Raw genomic sequence first — 21,115 nt, forward strand, 5'->3', positions numbered from 1 at the left:
CAAGTGCCAGACCATTACCATCCCAGTAGGATAACCAGCAGGAGCCCACTCTTCTTTGTGGTCAACATTTTATTCAGGTCTTTATAGATTCAAATAGCTTTTTCAACCAATTTTAACTCAGTGACCCCAGTTGGGGACTCATGTGGGGTCCAATTTAATTGAGGATGAATCTACCAGCACTCATTTTCTCAGTGGCATGGCTTGTGGAAAATGATGAAGAGATATAAGTTCAATAAAATATTGGGATAACAGTGGGATATTTAGTCTGCTGGCATCAAATCACAGCCCAAATCATTCTCTCCAGGTTTCAAGTACCAAACTGGTGGTGATAAGAAACCCAAAGTAAACCACTGTGGGACATTTAGGCACCGAATTTAGGTTTTCATTAAAAAAAAGTTGAATATTTTTAAATGTAATTTTTCAAAGTTGTGAACAAACCTGAACTTATGTGGCTCCATTAAATTAGAGGTTAGTGAGAAAATGTGTTTTATTTAATAATTAAGATAAATTAACTTATAGGAAAAGAAAAAGCAATTTTATTTGTATAGCACATTTCATACATTAAAGCAATTCACTCTGCGTTACAGGATAACAAAACAGCAAAACAGAAAAGATTTATAATTCAGAAGTGTAGAGGTACAGGTAAGAAACAGGAAACAGAATCTAAAATTAAACTAGGTGCAGTTTAAATCAAGGGATAATGAAAGATAAAATGATACAGTAAATACTCCTATATTTCGGTGCATAGATAAATTAAAATCAATTAAAATATATTAAATTACTAAAAACATATAAGATATATAAATAAAGGTAATATAAAATCTAAGAGGGTTTTATATTTTTAGCCTTTACTAGTTACTATTGGCAGTGCAAATAGGAAAGTTTGAAATGATGTAATTTACATAAAAGTGAGAGTTATGTAACTAGTGTCAACTTTTAAATAAATGAAATGGTGTAAATGTACAAAATTTCCATCTGAAATATAATAGCGATGAAGCATTACATGGAAATATTAAAATAATGTACAAGTACCAAGTTGTTACCTCCTTAAAAACACTACTTCAGTAGCTTTCTATTGCTCGTGATGTAAAACATGATGTATTGTATTGTATGATAAAAGTTAAAAGCCAAAGAAAAATGTGTGTGTGTAGTGAATTAAGACTTGATCTATGATGTAAAGTCTCACGTGTTTGTGTTGAAGAAAGTTATATTTTGTGCACAGCAGTCTTGCAGTACCAGCCTCTACGTGTGGAGGGCGCTCTGACGCCACCACGACACCACCGGCTTCGGCAAACATCGTCATTTGTCGTGAGCTCATACTCGGTCAAGGATGGAGGAAGAGGCACGCAAGCTCCTCGAAGAAGGAATAATAAAGAAGCTGGTCAGTCCTGGTAATGAAGACCTGTCGGACTTCCCCAACGGAACCAAGGTAAAACGACAGTGTCACTGGGTTGGCCGGGTTGAGTCCAGTCCTCTGAATTAATTTAAGAAATGCGACGAAGCACGTAGCTAATGCTATCAGTAGCTAACTTATACCTTGGATAACACCTTCGACTCTGTCAGTTAGTTTCATGTCGCACCAAACGCATTTCGCTTGTAGGAGAAAGCACTGGAAAGCTTTTGAGATTAGCTACCTTGTAGCGATTCATCACTAAATATGATAAAAGCTGTCTTTCTTTAGCCTGGTTACATTTTTTTTTTTCCTCTATTTTTTCCATCTGATTGAAAGATAGGGGGCGGGACAGGATGTCATGTGTTTACGTATGCTGATTGGTCAGCGTGTCACGTCAAACACTTTTCCGTTGTTGTGATTGGTCAGAATATGACGGGGTGCAGACGCTCTTCAGGCCTGTCAGATAAGAGCTCTTTTGTTTCCAGTAAATAAGCTGCATCGACCTCGTATCCTTCAAAAGGTGTTGTTATCACAAAGTTTGTTTTAATCACATAGTTCTGCTGAGCAGTATGTAATGTTGTCCGTGTATCTCTGCTTCACCAGGTGGTCTTCCATTACCGCACCAGCCTATGTGATGGCACAGTACTGGATGACTCCAGGACCATGGGGGGCCGCAGCAAACCCATGGAGCTCATCTTGGGCAAGAAGTTTAAACTAGCTGCGTGGGAAAGAGTGGTCATCACCATGAGACAAGGCGAAATTTCTGATTTTACTTGCGACACTAAGGTGAGTGAGCTGGCCGTCTGGGGTTTGATATGGCAGGAGCTATCTTGTTCTTTCCCTGCTTTGACCATTTCTGTTCACCCCTCAGCACACATCACTGTACCCGCTCGTGTCCCAGTCCCTAAGAAACATTAGTGCTGGAAAGGACCCACTGGAAGGCCAGAGGCACTGCTGCGGCATTGCCCAGATCCACTCCCACCACTCTCTAGGGCACAAGGACCTGGATGAGCTTCAGGCCAATCCACAGCCTCTTGTTTTCAGCATCGAGCTGCTGGAGGTGAGCAGGCAGGGGATTGCCCAGAGTTTAATATTAATGCTGGTATTTTATTGGGTTGCATTCAGATATAGGAGTGTTGTTTGATTTTTGTTTCTATCTTCGGGCCAACACAACACCTGAAGTTCAGGTGGTTCAGCCATAACCCTGTCTTGGAAGTTAAAAGTGATCATAATGTGGAGAATTGGGTTTCAAACTTCTGATTATTGGCTTTGCTGCATCAAGACATGATCTATCAGGAGAACATCATGATACATGTTAGAATCAGTTTTTTCCCCCTGTACCAATGTTATATAATTACTATAAACAGTCGCTATACAATAGTAAGAACAAATAATGGTTTTCGCCTCCTACGGTGTAAGTCCGAGCCACTGATCTTCAATCTCCTCTGCTCAGGTACTGCGTCCAGGATCGTTCCAGCTTGATGTGTGGGCCATGACAGATGAAGAGAAGCTAAGACTTGTGCCTGAGATCCACGAGCAGGGCAACCTGCTTTTCAAACAGGGCAAAATTTCAGAAGCCACAGAGAAGTACTACAATGGAGTCGCCTGCCTCAAAAATCTACAGATGAAGGTTAAAGCACAGTTGAAAACAAGAGAATAAAAATCAGATCCAGTTCAGTTAGTATTTATTTTCTCAGGTGCAAACACTTAAATCTGCATTGTTTCCCCCCTGTGACTGTTGTCTCGCCTCTCAGGAGCATCCTGGAGACGAAGCATGGGTGAAGTTGGACCATATGATCACACCACTGCTCCTCAACTACTGCCAGTGCAAGCTTCTCCAGGGCCAGTACTATGAAGTCATCGAACACTGCACATCCCTGCTCTTCAAATACGACGGTAAGGCTTTGACATCTGTTTGGATTTTAAAGCATTATATTTTTGAGGTGCGATTGTGCGGTGCGCTCAGTTGTACAGCTGATCAGGTGTTAGGAAGGTCCACAGTTATAGTCTATCTAGTTACGAAGTAGCTGTTACAATGGTACAAGGAGGATAAGTAATGACAGTTTTGTTATAGACACCGTTTCAGTTTATCAAGTTATCCCCCAACTCCCCTGGCAGTCACTGTTTTTTTGTAGTGGCTATACAGCTCTATGAATATTCTTCAGTGTTTGTGAAATTGCCTTTTCTTTTTAAAACGTTGCAAATTAGATTAGCGAAACCTACACATGAGCAGGACAGTGGGAGATTGTAAACAATGTGTCTTCACTTTTCCAGCAGTTGTGAAACAACACGTGAGATTTAGCCTGCAGCCTAGATCACGGAGACTTTAATCCACACTGTACATTTACTGTTGAAATGACAGCACTCCGCTAACTTTGCTTCTCTGCTCCATTTATATTCACTGTCACTTAAGCAGCTACACCACACTTATAACAATTATATTCTAGTAACATACACTGCTGCTGGGCAACAGCCAAAATCACGTAGCATTCAAATGAACACACATCGCTAATACTGTGCATAGTTAAAACCAAAGCCAATTTAAAATCCGACCGACTCCAGCAGCTATGACGAGTCTTAGTGAAGACCAGTTGGTGCAACAGGTCCCAGAAAATTGTTACGTTGTTGTACATAAATTAAATTATTTTCATTTATCTTGCCCAGCCTTTTGTCTTACACAAGAACTACGTTTCCTAAGGGTATTATACAGGTTTACTGTAATGTATTGGCTGAACCATGTAGCTAGTAGACTTGCAAACACATTGACCTCAGTTAAAGTTTCTGTTTTCATTATCCTGTAACTTATCCTCACAGGTTGGTGACTTAGACCTGTCTGTAAATGCTGTTTATCATATGAAGTTGTTGATAACCATGATCCTGGACCTGTTCGCAACTTGTGTTTATGTTCATATAAAGAATTTCCATTTATTCTCTTTGCCCCCCTCCCAACAGACAATGTGAAGGCCTACTACAAGCGGGCTAAGGCCCACGCTGCAGTGTGGAATGAGACAGAGGCACGGGCGGACTTTGCGAAGGTGTTGGAGCTGGACCACTCCCTGGAGCTGTCTGTTGCCAAGGAGCTGAGGATCATGGAGGAGAGGATCCGCAACAAAGAAAAGGAAGAAAAGGGTCGCTACAAAGGCCTATTCAGCACACCGCCTGCCACTGCCACTACCGTCAGTCTACTTTTTTTTTAATGGAACGAACTCATATCTGGCTACCAGATTTATAATATAAGCTTATTTGTTCTGTCTTCTTCCTTCTCACAGGGTTGAATCTCTCAGTGGGTTGGAACAAGAAAGAGGATGCCTGTGAATTCCAAGATGGAGGAGAAACCATAGACAGTGCTGGTGTTTCAGTCTTTATCCATGCTCCCAAGCCAAACACGCTGCCCTCCATGGTACACGTAGAAACATCTCACACACTGTCAGGTCTAACACACAAACGCACCCACGAGTCATCTAAGGGGCTTTTTTCATTCCTGCCTTATTGCAAACCCCCTCTCTAAAGGTGAAATTCAATGAAAGTCCAAAATCCTATAGAAACCTTATATCTGTCCTGACTAGAAGCACCATGTATTTACTTAGTGAACTCTGAATTTTCTTACTTGGCCTGTTCTGGGTTCAGAAGACGTTCGTGCTCACAGTAATGAGATGGGTTTTTTTTTACAGGATTTCCTGCAGTTTTGTTTTTTTTCCAATGTAATAATAAATTCATCTTCTGTTTGAGGAAAGTAATTGTATAGCAATTTATGTAGAAAACACCAATTTGCCACAGTATTAGGAAAAAGTAGCTTAAACCTTTTATTATTATATTGCTTTCTCTGAGATATGCGCAGAGCTGCTGGATAATCCTAAAATTACTTGTAATCGTGGCCCAACACACAGATTTCGGTGTATTCTGGACAGAAATGCTTTCCATTCAGAAACCCAAGAATCTTTTTTCTTTTCCTTTTTGCACAAGATATATCATGTACTCATATGCACACATCTGCCTTGCACCACCAGACCCACTTTCTTCATCTTGGTCACAGGAGAAGCACTGGAATGAGCATTCTCTCCTGGTAGATGCAACTTCGAAACCGAGGGGTTGGTCTGTGACAATCATTATATAATCAGACATGGACTTGTGTTACCTATTGCTTTCTCTTATGTACTTATTTCATATAGTAAGAAATACCACCATTATGTTGTTTTTTGTCGAGATGTACTCCGTAACACCCTCAGTATCTCCTTCACTTGCTTAGAGAGAGCGTGTCATTACCCCTGGTGTGAGGCAGCGAGACAGCAGCCCTCAACTGTCTGAAGTGAGATGTTATTGAGGTTGTGATTATGTAACTGAAAATAAATGTGTTTATCCCAGCTTTGAATCTTTTTAAATGTGTGACATGCAGACAAATGACTTATAGAAACGGCTAATCAATGTCCTTGTGTATTGGTTCAATTAGACATTCCTGAGTAAATGATTTATATCATGTTCATCGAGAAAGATGGAGTGTACTCAGCGAGCTCCATGCAAGTATAGTAGTTCAACCTTGAATTACGAGTTCAATAAACCTTTCATAGAAGCTGTCTACCTGCTAAGTCGTTAGCAAATTATTAATTGTGTTTCACAAATCAGCCACTGAAAGGGTTTTTTTTCCTGTTATTTAATTAAGATATACATACCGAACTGCAAAAATCTGGTTTACAAAATTTCCATACTAACAAATTGACTTGAGATGTACAGAGTTGTTGGGATTAAGAAACATCTAATGTGTGTTTACACTACAAAATATGATGAAAACAAAGCAAGGGTGAAAGGAAATGGGGTATAGTCAAGATGCTCAGATAAACAAAAAATATTAAGTGGTTTCAGAGTGCTGTTCAGAATAGAAACTTGATTTCATCACTACACTTTCTTGGTCATTTGCTGTCATTGAACAAATAGTACTAAGGTCTGTACTCAAAAATGTGTTAAAATTCTCCAGACTCTTATTTCAAAATAGATACAAAACTGCATTTTGCATACACCCCACAGGTCACAGGAAGTTTGTAATGAACAAAAACGTGTGGTGGAATGCAGGGGACAGTGGAGACGAGAAGGGCATAATGCACCTATAAAAAGCTGGCGGGGAAAAGGTGAGAGGATAAAACAAAAATGGTTGTAAAACAGACGATCTTGAAGCGGACAGGCTCCTACAGGGAAAGAGTGAGGGGTGAAGGGATCTTTCCGAAAGGTTATGTGCGGGCGCTTCTCTCCGTCTCTGCAAGACACTCCCTGACCAGTGCACGGGCGTGGATTATACCTGAACGAGACAAACACAAGGTGCAAGGAGGTGTTAAATTAACTGTTTGACATTAATGACGGCAAATTGGGAAAAAGTATTAGAAGCAATTTTCGCCCTCTGGTTCTACCTCCACTACAGAAGTCTAATGCATACAAGAACAGCTAGTCTTGCGGAGGTAATTGGACTGCAGGTCTAGTTAGAAGGCAGTTACTGAGGTTTCTAATGCGTGTGAATCTATTTCAATCACGCAGGTTCATTATTTTTACACATCCTCATTATTACACATGAAAAAAAGCCTTATGGAGGACCACAACTGAAGAACAAGTTCACCCGAAATCCATCCACTTTTCATCGCGTCGGGCTGACTACATAATGACTTGAATGAATTTTCAAGACAGAATCTGACAGTGTCAGAGACTTTCGTCTTACAAGTTTCAACAAAACGTGGTCTTGATATTTCCCACAACCAGACAACTCTTGATGACAAAATAAAGAGTTTTGTTATTGCACCAATTAATCAAATATTTCATTTTTTATATGTTATTCGGACTACAAAAGAACAAACATTCTTTGTTTATTTTACCTGCTGTTCCTCTGAACTCTGCCCTCATTTCTGTTCATGATAATTTAATGTTTGCTAATTTTGAATATCGATGGCAGACATCAAAAAGTACTGGGAATGACATTCACTGGCACATCAGTCCATTAAATGGCCTCAAAGACCACCACAGTCAACTAATCTGCCTCAGCTTTTGCCTCTTTCTGAACAAGTACATTATCACACTTTCGCCATGTTTGTTGTTGTCAGAAACTGGACGTGGAGCTGCCCTCTATTGGACGTACAGCTTTACATCAATGAGAAAGTAAAAGAACCCTTCCAGGTATGAGGGCAGTTACGGGTACTTTTTGAAATAGACGTATCTATTTTCGTACATAAAGGAGGCGTAAATTAACCTTTAAAGCAATTTATTGAGCATTTCCAAAACTTTCAAAACTCTAAAACAAACTGGTGATTGAAGCACAAACACACAGCAGGGACAACATCCACCTACACGCCACACACACAAATCATGAACATGTGAAATATACCTCTCTTTAGCCTCTCCATAGCGCTCTTGCTGCCAGCGTATGTAGGCCTGATCTCACGGCTCATCTCCTCGATGACGGACAGAAGCTCGCTGTAGGTGGACCCTTGAGACACTTTGACAGGCTGTATGTGGATTTGGGGGAGAAAGAAAAGATCCATAAAGACATGTCACAGCTGGAAGTTCACATCAAGTTAAGGCAAAGTGCAATGAAAAGTGTACATTTTTGCTAAAATGACATATATGAATGTAAAATAGAGGAACGCACAGGTATCTTTTTTTAAGTAAAAAAAATTCCAACTCCAACAACACTACTGCAACTACTTTATTGTCAGTTTAGTTATTCATTTAACATAAATAACATTCAAACATAAAGACATTTGTTTGTCTGTTGCTCCTTTCCTTTCCTTAATTTCCTCCTTTCTGCCAACAGATTTTTGACAGTTGATTAACTGGATCAGACTCTCTCTTACATCTTGTTGTATATCTGAATTTTGTAAATCTACCTCAACTGTGAACTGCGCCTTTGTTTTATTCTTTCTATTGGATGCATAGGTACAAAAATCCCCCAAAAATAAAAATCATACTTAAAATCACCCTAAAGGCCTTTACACACTGTAACACAGGGTTTTTTCATGGGATTAGTTGACACTTTTGACACTTTTCTAACTTCAGTTTTTTTGTCATGAGCACTTTAACAAAGAAAGCAATTATTACACAATGAAAAAGCGACAGCAGCCACTCATGTTGTGCAAATGTCAAGTCACAATGACAATAGCGGACCTGTTGATTGTTTGTCATCATCCTCTATTATAAAAAAATGACAAATAGCTATAAAGACAATGCGACAAACAACTCCAAGAACATGGGAGACCGCGTGCCCGGTGCACAGTTCACAATTAATGAGAAGTCTTAAAATAATAGCTCTTGAAGTTTTTGGCTCACCCTGGACTGGAATGATTGTTTGCAACATTTCTACATTTGCATTTCCAGCCCTAGTAAGGATTGTTATGCAAAAACACTGTCAAAGCCATGGTGCACAAGTACATGCTTGTACAGTACAGTATGGGTACTGCAGACATACCTGAACAAAGCCCATGGAGGGTGGGCCAAAGTCGCTAAAAGCCGGCCTAAAGTTGGACGATGAGGGCAGAGATGGAGAGGGGACAGACGAGCCTGGACAGAAGAGGAGAACAGATTTAACACTCAATAGCTGGAACTTACAAACTAACATGAAACAATAAGAAGAAACTCGCTTTTTGAAGATTTTATTTAATCTCAGTAAGTCAAGACTGTTCAGGGTGCTTTATCACATCTATACCACTGTATTGTATTGTTGATATGATTACATGCACCGTCTTTGCTAGGCTACCATTGATTTATAACAGGAACTAGACTGTTGTTCTGAATCACTTCCCATGACCATGGTGTAAAAATGTTTTATATCCTTTACACAGAGATAACAACTGGTTAAAGGCTGCATGTCCAACATTAAAGCTGTGTGGTGTTCGAACCCGGAGGTGTGTGGTTGGAGCCAGACGGCGCAGGAGCAATCGGTTTGTAGCTCATGGCGATTTCAGCAGGCAGCTCCCCGTACGACGCGCCACTTCCTTCGGTCCCGTCAACCCGGTGCTTATACAGCTTTACTGGTGGTTATGAGCTCCTAGGAGCTGATGGAAAGAAAACAGGCACAAACACAGAAACACACAAACAAATTTATACTCGCAGAATAACAATGGGAGCTAAGGTTTGGTCATTTCTGAACCGATATGTGAAATTCAAGCACACTAATTCGATATCTTCTCCAGAGTCTTTGTAGGACACCAATCTTTAAGGAGGCTCAATGTCAACCTTGATATATTTCTCAGTTTCTGACTATGAAAGCATCACATTAATGTTAATATTTCTCTGCCTTGCTTATAGGCACGCATAAATCACAGAACAGGACTTCTGACCCGTCACTGTACACCAGCAGGGGTGGGATTTTAGTTTTAGTATTTTGTGGGCATTTTTGTGGTTGAATAGAAAGTAGTGAGAGGACAGATAACAAGGGAGATGTCACAATTTAATATGTCGAAATAAATCAAATCAAAGATGCAACTAAGGCCCCCAGCCAGACTCAAACTGGGGAATTGTTGTTGTTAATGGTCGGCATTAGAGCTCAACCAATGGATCAGTTGGCCAAAATTACCCACCAATATTGGTATAATAACCTATCACAGATGTATTGGTATCTGCATAGATTATTAGATTATAATAAAGATAAAGAGGTTTGGGTTAATTTAAAATGATCAAGTTTACTGTTGCAGTGCACTGCTTTCATTTTAGACAATTGAGTTTATTGTAAAGCTGTAAAACATCCTGCCCTTATTCAAAAATACTGACACAAGTGTTTGATTACCACATTTGAGGGATCACTGTAAAAAATGTCAATGTATCGTTGATACTTCCTAATATTGGCATTGGCCACAAAAAATTGAGTGTTTGTCGGGCTCTACTCAGTTTGCAACATGGAGGTATCAATGACTTCCTAGTTGTTAGCCTTAGTAAGCCGCACAAAATCAAGTTGACATCAGATGTTCATTAGAAAATCATCAAGTAAACAGTTTTTTTCTATAAAACTCCAAAAAACATCTCTTACACACATTTATTTAGTTACTATGCACCACAGAGCATCATCGTACCTTAAACTTAACATACACCTTTGATTATGTTGTCATTATTCCCCAATGTCCTTTAAACGGTTTCCATCCTTTAAATACGTGTTGCATGTTGTGTTCCCTGCTGTGTTCAACATTGTTTATGCAATATGTAAAACACTTTGTAATGTCCTTCACTGATTACAAGACAGAAATTAATTTTGCTGCCAATACATAGAGCAACAGGGTGGCACGGTACTGAGTAGTGTTGGACATTGTATTTAATGATATGTACCTGAATAATGTGTGGCGAGGCGGAGGTTGACCAGCGATAACTACTAACATGTCAGTTCATCCTCCCAGCTAACAATGTCATTCAAATCTGGTGGGTGTTAAGAGGCTAACTGATAACAAGTTGGTCGTGAATGTTACTTGACAAGTGTCGTGTAGTCGCAGTTTACAAAGACCTTTCAGAGGCCGGATGTCTGAACGTGATCGTTCAAAGACACCAGACCACAGCCAGCCTTGCCTAATGAGACAATAGCTGACGTTAGCTTAGAGGAAGGTGTCAAGCTAACTACTACTTGGTAATGTTAGCTAGCTTAGATTAGCTAGCTCTTACCGGTTAGCATAACAACATAAGTAGAGCGCAGAAAAATGCTCCTGATACGACACTGATATTCAACACATAGAGAGCGGACGATAGAAAGGTTATCTACACTTGTGACCACTGAGAAGATCACAAAAAAGCAGTGGTATTGTTATTTTTACCTTTGTAAGGAGACTTAAAATCCTCTGTGGGAAAGGAGACCTGGCTCGTCTGCTGTGCGTGAGTCTGCGCAGTAGAGACGCGTAATGTACTACTGCGTTTTTTTAACTTTTAAAGCCATATGATTGGATGATAGAGAAACCTATGACGTCCCTCCCAAACGTGTGACGTCAAAATGTCTTTACGTACTTTGAACACAAAAAACAGGACATTGACTTTATTGTTAATTTATTGATTATGTATGGTAAATTTCACATATTATAAATGTGCCAACATTTACCTTATCTTTGTAGGTTTTCAATTTGCAGTCATTATTTATTATAACGTCTTATTTTTCTGTACATGACTGATAGCCTACGTTTGTATATTATACATAGTATATTATTATATAAATTGAATCGAAATGGATTCAACCAGGAAATGGGTAAAGAGTCAGAATCAACAGACATGCTGCTGAAAAATGGGACAAATAATGTGAAAAATGGAAATATGATTTGAACCATAAATATTTTCTCTGTTATGTACAGTATATATTTTGTTTGTTATTGTTCTTATTATTTCCTTCTGCACCTGGATAAATTGCATGGACTTTCAGTTATGGACTCAAAGTCATGTGAATCAGAAGATCCTTCTTCAAGGACAATCATGAACATTGCAATGTAACCCAGCCGCTTTTCACTTCCAGTTTTTCTTTGCCAGCGTTTCATCTTACCAGTGATGTCCCTGTCTGTTGTCCCTCAGTCTGTTGCATTTTTATTTGGCTGTTGTAAAACAAAAACAACAATAATAATACCTTTAAAAAAAAAAGAGAGAAGAAAATCAAATTAATTATAAACTATGAAAACAAGAGCAAATGACTGTTTGATTACTAGTGTTATTAGTTGAATGTCATATTATTATTTATTATTAAGCTTGTGATGGCCCTACGCCTTAGGCCAGTATCTGTTGTCCCTTTCCTGCCTGTGCTCCTCTTTTCAGGTTGTCCCCGGTCTGGCCCCTCCTCTTTCAGGGATGGGCGTCACCTGTTAAGAGCCTTTATAAGCCAGGTGATTCCAAGATGGCTCCCTCGCTCTGCCTCCTGGAAGGCTGGTGCCTGCTTGGGCGCTCCATTGTGTATTGTTTAGGTTGTGATTATGTTTAGTTAGCCTTTAGTTTGCTTCTGTTAAGTTGTCTTTAATAAATTATTTGATTTACTTAAGCAGTGACTATTTAGACCGCCCTTCTCTGTTGTGCTCCTGACTGAGCCGGGCATAACAAACTTAATCTTGCTATCATGTTTATTATTTATGCTCTCTTTCTTAATTTAATTCAATTTCTAACAATTGTACGTTCTACTTTTTTGTGCAATTTATCTGTTTTTTATACACTATAAGAAGAATGAAATGGATGTCAGGTTTTGATTTTCATGTCACATGTGCAGTGATGGAATGTAACTAATTAGGCACATTAACTCAAGTACTGTACTCAAGTCCAATTTTGAGGTACCTGTACTTTAATTGAGTATTTCTATTTTCTGCTATACTTTCACTCCACTTCATTTTGGAGACAAATATTGTAGTTTTTACCCAACTACATTTATTTGAAAATTGTAGTTACTAGTTACTTTGCAGATTGCCTGCTTCATCATTTTTAAATGTATTCATTTTAGTCAAGTCAAATTGAATCTTATCAAAATCGAGTCAAGTCGATCCCTGAGCCGTACCATGTGGTGGAAAAGTGGACAACAAAGCTGGTGGACTGCCCCTTTAAGGTTACTTTGCAGAGATAATAATAATAATAATAATAATAATAATAATAATAACAATAATAATAAGCAGAAGAAGTACATTTGAAGTAAAGAATAAAGAAAATGTAAAAGACATTTAATCCCTACTACTGAACCTGTTTTTCATGTACAATGTACCGTAGAGCTCCACCAGGTGGCTGAAGTCTTTCCATGTGTTCGTTCTTTGCATCCCTGCGCTCGATTATTCCTGTTCCAGTTGTTTGAAAAAAGCCTTTTACTTTCATAACATTTGAATTCTGTACTGCTTTTACCGCAGCAACACATTATTATTATTAGCTGCAAGGAAACACTTAGAGTTGTGTAACTTAATGGTATCCAGATTGTCTTTTATTCACCTGAGGTTAACAATATTCCATCTTCACTTAATGAAACCTGACTTAATTGTACTGAGACCTTCAACATTCCCCTAAAAAGACTGTTATTTGGCTCAGTCCTCAAGCACGAGTGGCTTAAAAGCTTTGGCAGATGTGTCCCCCATTAAAAACTGGAAAACCTCCTACTCACAACTACTTCAGAGATTTCACTTTGAAGCTTCACAATGAAAGCAAAGTAAAAAAAGAGGTCAATAATCTCACTTTTCCATATTACCTCAAAATAGAAGCAAGAAACCCAGATGATACCTTGTTGGTACACATGCCAGACCATTGGTTTTGAAGCTTTGTGTTTGGCATTGCATCCTTTGCGAGAGGGTGAAGCTGGATCCTACTGAAATCTATTTGTTAATCACAAAGTAGCAACGACCTAAATTACAACATGCTTTATTGTCCATTTTACCCTAAATGGGGCCATAATTTTAAAAACCAAAACCATGATGTATTGAAGAAGACTTTAAACTATTGATTGAGACCATAAACTCTTCTGAAAACTGTAACAGATAAAGTGAGAAGAAGGGTCATTTTCTCATAAACTCTGATACAATCCTTGAGGTCGGTTAATGATATATATATATAACAGAAAATATTCACAAATTAAGAAGCAGGAATCAAATAATTTTGTCAGTTTTTTCTTAAAAATTAAATTAATTAATTAATTAATATTATTACATTAGCAGAAATAACATTTTGGAAAAGGTTTTTTAAATGAGTTGGAGCATCTTTATGTAATGATCAAAAAGATGGAAGCATAAAAAACAGTGGTAATATGTCGTGTTTGCAATTAGTCTTAAGGACCAAGATGTGGAAAGATTGAGCTTTTAGTTTGGAGAACCTGTCAGAAGATGGAAAAGAGGGACCACTGCAGGGATTATGAGCAGCAAATTGCAGAGCTAATGGTTCATCTTTTGTCAGAAAGGAGGGGAATTGATTGAAAGAATTTCTGGACCATTACATTATGCTGAAGAAGTGCAACCGTGTACCCTGAAAATTACACTTATATAGCACTATATTCTTTCAATTTACATTAAGTGCTGCCTTGATTTTTCTTCAAAGGTTTTTTTCTTTGAGTAAATGAAGTGTTTCTTCTATCTACTGCATGAAAGTCCACAAGGATACAGTTAACAAACTCACTTCCCAGTATGACAACATATATATCTGAAGACCGAGGGTTCATTTTAGGGATAGGGAACCGACAGGATCAGTTCGAGTCAGTCATAATGAAAACAAATCATTGATTTGTGAGATGTATTTCTTGATGTTGAATATTCATAATAATACCTTATGAAATCAAGGGTTTTTACTCTAAGTTGGACATTGTGAGAGTCAAACATGCACCGATAGATCAAGGATTTACTGTAAGTCTAAAAAGGGAATCACAGGACTGAGTTTTATTTGGAAAACTGAAAGGTCCAGGAGAAATACTATTATTACTACCACCAACTGGGCCTTTGTCTGTGCTCCCCTGTGGTTATTCGTCAGAGTAGATTTCTGCAATCTGGTTAGTGTGCAGAGAGGAGAAATGATCAGGGCAATGGTAGTAGAGGATGAAATTTAAAACAAAGTGGCAGGAGTTGACTGATCAGTATTCAAATTTGGATCAAAACATTTTGATACAGAAAATTGTTTTGCATATTGTTTCCACAGTATGAACCATAGACAAATTATTATTACACAGAAATAAATACAGAAAAGCAGGACTGCGTCTCACAGTATGAAAAAAGAAATGTCTTTCCAGTCATTAACAGAAATCTGGAAACACAGTCTCTCTATTTACTGTAATAAACACAGGGATAGTGGTGGGAAAAGGTACTCTGTTAAAGGTACCAATACAACATTGCAAAAATGCTCGATTAGAAGTAAAAGTCATGCAGTCAAATTCATACTTAAAGGTCCAGTGTGTAGGATTTAGCCAAATATAGCAGAAATTCTAATATTCAGAATTCATTACTGTATAATCACCTGAAACTAATAATCCTTGTGTTTTTGTTACCTGAGAATGAGCCTTGTATATCTACCTTAATCTATCTATCTATCTATCTTAAGGTTTTAGGATTAAAAAGTGGATTTATCTTCACTCCTGTTAATCAATCTGATCGGCGGTGACCTCCATTGTCGGGTGTTTATGTTCTGTAATGGTGACTGCCGACTGGAGCTGGAGGGGAAATGTACTCAGTAAAAGTAAACGTACATTAGCACTAATAGCAAATTATATTTAACGTAAAATTATTTGTTCAGCTGTTCCCCTAGTGCAGCCAAAACAGCTCTGACCTGTCAAGACATGGACTTCAGACCTCTGAGGGTGTCCTGTCGAGTCTGGCACCAGGGTGTTTTATAGTGGATCCTCTGGGTCCTGTATGTTGGGGGGTGGCCATCGGGTGGTGTTGTTGTGATGAGGGGGTGCACTTGGTCCACAACAGTGTTGACACACGTCAACGACATTGTTCACATGAATGCCAGCACCCAAGGTTTCCCAGCAGAATATCGCTTTGTGATGAGATGATCAATGTTATTCACGTCACCTGTCAGTGGTTTTAATGTTGTGGCTGATCGGTGTATTATGACACTGTATGTTGACACTGACCATCAATGTGTAAACAGCATTTAACTGCTGTAGCTGGTCAAGGTGGAGCTAGTTATAAATGTAAAGTTTGGTATTTTACTCCAGTGGTTGTTCCATTTCTATAATCTCTGTCCATTTCATCGCAGACTACCAAGTCTTTTTTCTTGTGTGAACTCTTTGCACCTTGAAAAGACATGAAATAAAATAAACTTCAAGGCAACAGGCGTTTGGAAAAGGTTCACTAAACCATTTGGTAAGAAGGACATTTATGACAATGAAAAATTCCAATGGGTTTTTCAATGTTAAGGCAGCATTTAAGATCTTTGAATTATTCTTCTGAGCAAATTGGACAGTTATTAACAGATTTGTGTTTAGAGCTTGAGATAATTTGGCTATAAATGTCAGACAATATTATGGTAAATATATTACAATTATAGAAACACACGTTATTTTATAGAAACTTTGGCTCTGAGTTGACACAGGCAAATACCTTAGATAAGTCTGTATGAGTGCAAAGAGGCCTTCATGAACCCCTTTGTTGGCTGAATATGCAGTTACAGGCTTACAGAGTGTAAATTGTATTTTCATGACCAGAAAGCCACTTACTCACAGGGCTGGCCTTCAGAAATATGAACACTTTTTTTGTGCTTTGATGATGTTTCTCGCTGTGCTTAAAACCCTGGTCAGCAGGTACTCTTGTTCATTAAATAGAGAAAAAACATTTTAGCTGGCTTTGATATTGAAGTGACTCTTCAATGAAGCAATCTGACAGCTTGTATCAGCAGGTAATTTGTTGGCTTAGACTGACTCACATATTTATCCATCAATACAAACTCAAGTCAAGTGCGTAAAGTTAAATTTTATTTTAAAAAGCCCCAAATCATAAATTGCAATTTACCTCAGGAGGGCTTAACAATCTGTACCGGACAAACTTACCCACAATTTTAATGAATTTTAGGTGTAAACATAAGGTGTGAGATGTATTGCAAATCTAGAGGTCATATATATATTTATGCATTATATTTATGACAAAATCTATGCTCATGATATAACATGTGGTCAGGCATTACACCAACTGTAAAGTCAGTATAGTCTATCTGATCTCTTCTATTTCCTTCATCTGATCACACCAGCATCTAATACAAAGTGCCTCCAAGGAGACAAAATCACATTTTTCAAGAAAAGTGCTTGAGATTTAGTGAGTATTGTATGTATTGTGTGTAGCATTAACTCCTGGCAGGACAGTGAACATTTATGCTTTCTCAGAAGAGTTTTCCCAACAGGATCTTTTGGTTACACAAGAGAAAAGACTTTAAGGCTGAAGACTAACTGTTTGGTTTGGTAAATGCACGTCTGGCTGTAACAGTGACACCTTAATTAAAGAGCAGCACACATCACTTTCTTGAGCTTTCCCAGGGGACCATCTGGGAGTGTCTCTCAGACAGCTCTCAAGATATCAAACACATAAAAACTTGTTTCACTCATTCCCTTCCGCTCCGTGTCTTGACTACAAGCAGACGGGTTTGTTACTCGCACAAGTCAGGCAACAAATAGGCTCCCATTTTCATATGTGCTTTGCCTCAGCTCTGTGCACACTCACACCTGTGTCTCAATGGGATTACCACGACCGGAAGTGTTCATTTAAGCTTCAAGTCTATATTGTTCGATAATACTGTGTAAACATGAGGTTGATGCCCGACAGAGTGTGCTGCTCTCTGAGCTTTCTGCTCTTTGTAATACTGTAGCAACAGCCCATGCTTTGTTTGTTATTTAAACCAAAATTCAAATGTTACTTTTTGTCAGTATTTGTATTGTGTTCACTGTCGATTTACCTCAGCAGTGGCATTTCTTGACCCTGGCTGTATTTTTCTGCAGCTTCAGAGACTTTTTGTACCCGCCGCTTCAAAAATGAATCCGCCGCTCCTACATCCATGTGTTTCTCAACAATTAACTGCAGCTCAGTCTGTGCCTCGTTTAAATGTGCCATTTAACTTTCATACTGTTAATGCCTCACTTAAGATACATGGTTGCAGATGAAGAGGCCATCTTACTAATTTCACTCTTGAGAGCTCTGTGGGTGTTCACTGAATTTCCTTGACTTTCTCAGAAACAGGAGGAATTCATGTTTCATAATAAGGGTCCCTCAAGAGTCACATTATAGTTGTTTATCTCACATCGTGAGGGTTTTATCCATGAAATATTAAAATCTTTCTGCGAAACCTGCTGCTGCTCCTGCCAGACCACAGTCACAATCAACCACTAGCCCCATTCACACTGCTGTTTGCATGCCGGGATCCTGCGACAATTCTCCGCATCCGCCTCTGTGTGGAAGTCTCAGATGCGGCGAACGGTGAAATTTTGCTGTTTGACTTTTGGTGAGATATTGCATCATTTAAACATTTATTGGTTGCATTGTATTGCACCATTTCATATTCTGTCCTATCATATCTTATGATGATAGGATAGAATATTGTATCATTTAGGGCATTTAGCAGACTCTTTTGTCCAAAGCTTACTTACAGTAATTCATACATACACTGATGGCAGTGGCTGCCATTCAAGGTGCTAACCAGCTCATCAGGAGCAGTTTGAGGTTCAGTATCTCGCCCAAAGAAACTTTGACATACAGACCAGGGGAATCAAACTAGCGGCCTTCCGATAACAAGACGCAGGCTCTACCCCTGAGCCACAGCCTCCCATATCATATTGTATTGTACCGTATCATATTCTGTCCTATCATTTCTTATCTTAGCATATTGTATTGTATCATATCACATCGTATTGTATGGTATAGTATTGTATCATATTCTGTCCTATAATATCTTATATAATGTGTTTTATTATAGTTTTTCAGAGTTTACTTGATTTTTCAAACAGGGGAATACTTTGGTGGACTGTCTACAGGCATTGTATGAGTCCAAACCTCTCGCTCCGTTCCTTTCGATTCTAGGTGTGGAGTCTTCGTGTTTCTCCCGTTTTCTTGCCTTGGAAGGGAGATGACTCCTCTATGGCATCAGGCTAAGAAAAGAGAAAAGGGAGAATGGAGAGAAAAGTGTGAATCGAAGGCAAAGCGAAAGTCAGAAAGGGATGGATATGTATCTGTAGAAATGAGAACAATATAAGAAAAACACCATCAATATGAGGTAGAACGTGTTGCGTTTGAGTGGGATACATATACAATATCAGTAACAGCTTTATTGAGGTGACAGACTCACTTTGTCATTTTCTTGGGGCAAAGATTCTCTGAATTGGATTGTCGATGGTTTGAATGATGAATAAGAAAGAAACTGGACAGGGCAGCAGGAAAAAGATGAGTGTTTAATGGAAAGAAAATTGTCAGACCTTTCACAGAACTCGATTTAGATGGTGAAAGTCATTCAGTATTCAGTGTAATCATAAAACTCACCTTGAACTCTACGGATACACTTAAGGCTGAGCAATTGATTTTGATGTTTTATATCTGACATGGACAATTGAACACCATTTATTTCAGGATATAGAATGAGAGCGACAGCAGAGTCGTCAGGGTGTGAGTGTGTTCAACACAAAATGGTGTGTGTTGTTTTGAGCTGTTAAGGGATAATTATCACTGTCCAGAGGTTTGTGTTGAGGGTTATAACACACATTATTGTTGGTGTTGAATTCAGTTTCTAAAGAACTTCCAGAATCATTTGAAGTATAACGCTGGCATCATTTATCTTTTATAAACCCATCTAATCCGTGGATCAACCACACAGAATCCTATGAGGAACCACTGGCAGCTTCAGGTGTAGAAGAAGCAACTGTTTGTCCGAAAACAATAATGGCGGCTCCAAAGTATTTCTTGTGAAATGGGCAGAGAAGGCCACTGAAGGCTTTTCTCAGTGGAAAAAAGGTCTTCGTTCTACTCCCGACTGGCTCCTGTTAAAGTTTGATATACCATTTCTGCTGGTGGTAGCGGGCTCCTACTGTTGATCTGATTGGCTGCAATCAGACATACCCTTGGTCCAAACACCTGCCAAGTTTTTTTATTGTTTTATTTTCTGCTCTTGTCTACACACTGCCTTTCCAGATAGATCTGTGTAATCATCTAGTATAATACATTCTTTATTGTGTGTGTAAAATGTGTCTCCACTCCTCTGAGACACATTTTACATCTCTCTGTTACTGTAGATATCAACAATGATCTTGCTGCACAGAGCTAGTCTTTTGTTTGCAGAGAATTCATTTGTACAATAAATAGTATGTCGGGTGAGAGGTACGGTGGCCCTGAAGTGCAAATCACAACGGCAAATCAGAACACAACAACAACAAAACAGAAAACACAACAACAAATTACTAAACACAACAACAAATCAAAAACCACAACAACAAATCAAAAAACACAACCACAAATCAGAAAACACAACAACAAAACAGGAAACACAACAACAAAACAGAAAACACAACAACAAATTACTAAACGCAAAAACAAATCAAAAAACACAACCACAAATCAGAAAACACAACAACAAAACAGGAAACACAACAACAAAACAGAAAACACAACAACAAATTACTAAACGCAACAACAAATCAAAAAACACAACAACAAAACAGAAAACACAACAACAAATTACTAAACACAACAACAAAACAGAAAACACAACAACAAATTACTAAACACAACAACAAATCAAAAAACACAACAACAAAACAGAAAACACAACAACAAATTACTAAACACAACAACAAATCAAAAAACACAACAACAAAAAAGAAAACACAACAACAAATCAGAAAACACAACAACAAAAAAGAAAACACAACAACAAAAAAGAAAACACAACAACAAATCAGAAAACACAACAACAAATCAAAAAACACAACAACAAAAAAGAAAACACAACAACAAATCAGAAAACACAACAACAAAAAAGAAAACACAACAACAAAAAAGAAAACACAACAACAAATCAGAAAACACAACAACAAAAAAGAAAACACAACAACAAAAAAGAAAACGGCGGTGTTGTCCTTCCGGTTCAAAGGACGGACCAGTCCAATCAGCGACGATTCATGTCGCCCGAGAGTACCTACCTTTTCCGGTTTGGTTAATGTCGTGTTTTCTGATTTGTTGTTGTGTTTTCTTTTTTGTTGTTGTGTTTTCTTTTTTGTTGTGTTTTCTGATTTGTTGTTGTGTTTTCTTTTTTGTTGTTGTGTATTCTTTTTTGTTGTTGTGTTTTCTGATTTGTTGTTGTGTTTTCTTTTTTGTTGTTGTG

At 38.4% G+C, this 21,115-nt stretch overlaps 2 protein-coding genes across 2 annotated transcripts; one reads left to right on the top strand and one right to left on the bottom strand.

The window, feature by feature from the left end:
- The first annotated feature begins 1,287 nt into the window (after positions 1-1,287).
- aip (aryl hydrocarbon receptor interacting protein) lies at positions 1,288-5,754 on the top strand. Its single transcript, XM_084342871.1, has 7 exons — positions 1,288-1,429; positions 1,997-2,179; positions 2,265-2,453; positions 2,847-3,023; positions 3,148-3,289; positions 4,346-4,569; positions 4,663-5,754. Exons 1-7 carry the CDS (start codon positions 1,331-1,333, stop codon positions 4,666-4,668), a joined length of 1,020 nt encoding a protein of 339 aa, XP_084198997.1. The 5' UTR covers positions 1,288-1,330; the 3' UTR covers positions 4,669-5,754.
- On the bottom strand, positions 5,077-11,248 carry cdk2ap2 (cyclin dependent kinase 2 associated protein 2). The gene is made up of 5 exons (XM_084342877.1): positions 11,158-11,248; positions 9,262-9,417; positions 8,832-8,923; positions 7,752-7,872; positions 5,077-6,680 (listed from the first exon to the last, which is right to left on the bottom strand). The coding sequence occupies exons 2-5, from the start codon at positions 9,314-9,316 to the stop codon at positions 6,613-6,615; spliced, it is 336 nt and encodes a 111-aa protein (XP_084199003.1). The 5' UTR covers positions 9,317-9,417; positions 11,158-11,248; the 3' UTR covers positions 5,077-6,612.
- Positions 11,249-21,115: the final 9,867 nt, after the last annotated feature.

This window comes from Pagrus pagrus, assembly GCF_965226575.1.
Source record: "Pagrus pagrus genome assembly, chromosome: 2".
NCBI lineage: Eukaryota > Metazoa > Chordata > Actinopteri > Spariformes > Sparidae > Pagrus > Pagrus pagrus.